Source organism: Austrofundulus limnaeus, unplaced genomic scaffold (genome assembly GCF_001266775.1).
Source record: "Austrofundulus limnaeus strain Quisiro unplaced genomic scaffold, Austrofundulus_limnaeus-1.0 Scaffold7, whole genome shotgun sequence".
NCBI lineage: Eukaryota > Metazoa > Chordata > Actinopteri > Cyprinodontiformes > Rivulidae > Austrofundulus > Austrofundulus limnaeus.
This window is the reverse complement of record NW_013952409.1, coordinates 1,818,591-1,821,416: the sequence shown is the minus strand read 5'-3', so window position 1 is coordinate 1,821,416 and position 2,826 is coordinate 1,818,591. Positions and strand designations below refer to the sequence as shown.

At 40.1% G+C, this 2,826-nt stretch overlaps 1 protein-coding gene across 1 annotated transcript in view; it reads left to right on the top strand.

Annotated features, from left to right (window-relative positions):
- The window catches only part of gucy2g (guanylate cyclase 2g), an 11,604-nt gene that overhangs the window by 7,088 nt on the left and 1,690 nt on the right, over positions 1-2,826 (top strand). The window contains exons 15-21 of the mRNA XM_014032710.1: positions 453-630; positions 849-989; positions 1,093-1,285; positions 1,544-1,718; positions 1,860-1,958; positions 2,393-2,484; positions 2,557-2,664. Coding sequence (XP_013888164.1) covers positions 453-630; positions 849-989; positions 1,093-1,285; positions 1,544-1,718; positions 1,860-1,958; positions 2,393-2,484; positions 2,557-2,664 — 986 coding nt within the window. The remainder of the gene's footprint in view (positions 1-452; positions 631-848; positions 990-1,092; positions 1,286-1,543; positions 1,719-1,859; positions 1,959-2,392; positions 2,485-2,556; positions 2,665-2,826) is intronic.

Below are 2,826 nucleotides of genomic sequence, written 5' to 3'. Positions count from 1 at the left end.
ACACACACACACACACACACACACACAGCGAAATGGGCAAGACAGAAGGTGGTTCTTAAAGAGACAGAGGCCAATTTCAAGGCGTTTAGAACAGGAAGTGATGAGAAGATAAGTTTATCTTCTATTTAAACATTAAAAACAGCATTTTAATAACAACTAAAGGTGATATAGATACTTTATTATGGTATAGTATTTAAATGTATGCCTGAGAAACACATAATATTGCCCCTTTAAACTTTTTAACATTAAAGGGTATTGTCATTTAGTCACCAAAAATAACAAAAACTAATACATTTAAACTAATGCTGGAGACTATGAACCTGTATGCAAATTTTCATGGTAATTTGTAAAAGAACAGATCCTGGAACACCTCAAGTCAGTGAACAAAACTAAAAGTATTATTCCAAAACTGCAGCTCAACATGTTTCAGTTTTTTTGGCTGTTTCCTCAAGAGATCATAATGCAGTTGAGGACGCCTTTCCAAGGGGAACCTCTGCGGCCGGTGCTGTCGGATCAGCTTTGTGACGAGCAGGTGAACGCCCTGCTGAAGAACTGTTGGAGCGAGAACCCCGACCATCGTCCGCCTTTTGCATCAGTACGGAGGCGGCTGAGAGGCATCAGTCCAGAGAGGTCTGTGCCTGCGAGCCTTTGTCACGTACTKTTGAACAAAACAGGAACTTATTTGCTTCAAAGAAACAAGTGATGCCACGTTTTTGATGGGGCTGAGTTTCAAGAATAAATCTGCTAAAATAAAATAAAAAAATTACAATAATCTCATTTGTACAATGACAAGTTGCATTTTTGAACAAATTAACAAGAAAATGTCGTAATAACTTTATGTTGTGTAGTCACGCTAATATCCTGGATAACATGGTGGATAAGTTGGAGAAGTACGCCAATCACCTGGAGGAGGTTGTGGAGGAACGGACCAATCAGCTCACAGCAGAGAAAGCCCGGGCAGATAAGCTTCTGTCCAGCATGTTACCAAGGTGCCACACATACTAACTATAGCAAGTTTACTCAAATGGTACTTTCCATAATTACTGTAATACAGTCTGCCTTAACACGATTGTGTTGGTCTATTGATTGTAGGTATATTGCAGACGAGCTGATGGCAGGAAAGTCGGTGGAGCCACAGAGTTATGACATGGTGACGATCTTCTTTTCTGACATTGTGGGTTTCACCTCCATGTGCTCTGTTAGCTCTGCGATGGAGGTGGTTACGTTCCTCAATGACCTCTACAGCCTGTTTGATGATGTCATAAAGATGTACGATGTCTACAAAGTAAGAATTGTTGAAAGTGAGAATTTTATTGCTAATTCCAAAGATTTTATTCATTGACATCAATTAATGGCAGATAAAATAAAGACATTTAAGGAAGACTCTTATCTATCACGTTTTATCTATTTATGATTACCGTTTTCTCTCTTTTAAATGGTTGAAGCTAAATATACTGTTACTAATGGTTTTTAATGTTATTTGATTGATGTAGATCTTTAGGAAAAACTGTTTTAAAAGCTGCCATCTTTGTGTCTCCATAAGGTGGAAACAATTGGTGATGCATACATGGTAGCTAGTGGCCTGCCTATCAGCAAYGGCAACAAGCATGTGTTGGAGATATCAATGATGGCTCTACATTTCCTGAGTGCCATTAAAGTCTTCAAAATCCCCCACATGCCAAACGAGACCCTTGCAATTCGCATTGGCATACACTCAGGTAATAGACTGTACCAGCAGCTACATAATGGTACAGAAACATAAAGGCTTTTCTCAAGGGTGCCATCAGGAATTACATCTACTTGTAAAATGACTGAGTCACTTGAAAATGTTTAGTATGTACGGTGTGTGCTTCCTTTAGGTCCAGTAGTTGCTGGAGTTGTGGGAACCACYATGCCTCGTTACTGCCTTTTTGGGGACACAGTGAACACAGCGTCGCGCATGGAAAGTAACAGCTTACGTGAGTAAAGTCTTCTAAACTTGCTCCAAGTCTTCAGGATCTTTTGTCACAAGTGAGAGAGGAGTGGACTGGGAGATGTTCTTTCTGTTTTTGATTCTATTACCAAAGTGTTTCACTAGAGGGCGCAATAAAACCAGTTTGAGGAAGTTAACATGTGGTCAGAATGATGTATTTTAAGCCTTTTAAATTAAAGATATAAGCATCTTGTCTTATTTGCCACTGGACTGCCTCTACTACTGAGATTGGACACCWCCTGATTTTGTCGCAGCCAACTAATGACTGTAGGAATGTCCATAATTTAACCAGGTTGTGGTAAACCTTTAAGCTCTGGAGACGGAGCACCACCAAGAACCTAAACAACATACGTTGATTGCTGAAATACTAAAGACTCAAACACTAAATTTGAACAATCTAAATAAAGTTTTTATTTGCAGCCCTGAAGATTCACATTTCTCAGTCCACAGCTGACATTCTTGTCCAGGCTGGATCATTTGAGTTGGAGGAAAGAGGGGAAGTTGAGCTGAAGGTGACATCTCTATGATGTGAATKTTAGTTCTTTGTTTTCGACATGTTGTGACCAGACCATGTTTTCTCTCAGGGTAAAGGGTTACAGAAGACGTACTGGCTGCTGAGCAAAAAGGGTTTTAATCCGACTCTTGTTGCACACAACTCGCCAAAATCTGACTGTCTTAAAATACAAACAGAGGTACGTCCAGAAGAAAYACAATCACATTTTTGTCCTTGTTTGATAAGTAAGACCTCGTCTCCTGGTTCATTTCGGGGATTTATGTTCTAGAGCAGTGTTTCCCAAAGTTGGGGTCGGGACCCAAAGTGGGGTCCCGAAACATCAAGGTGGGGTCCTGAAAAG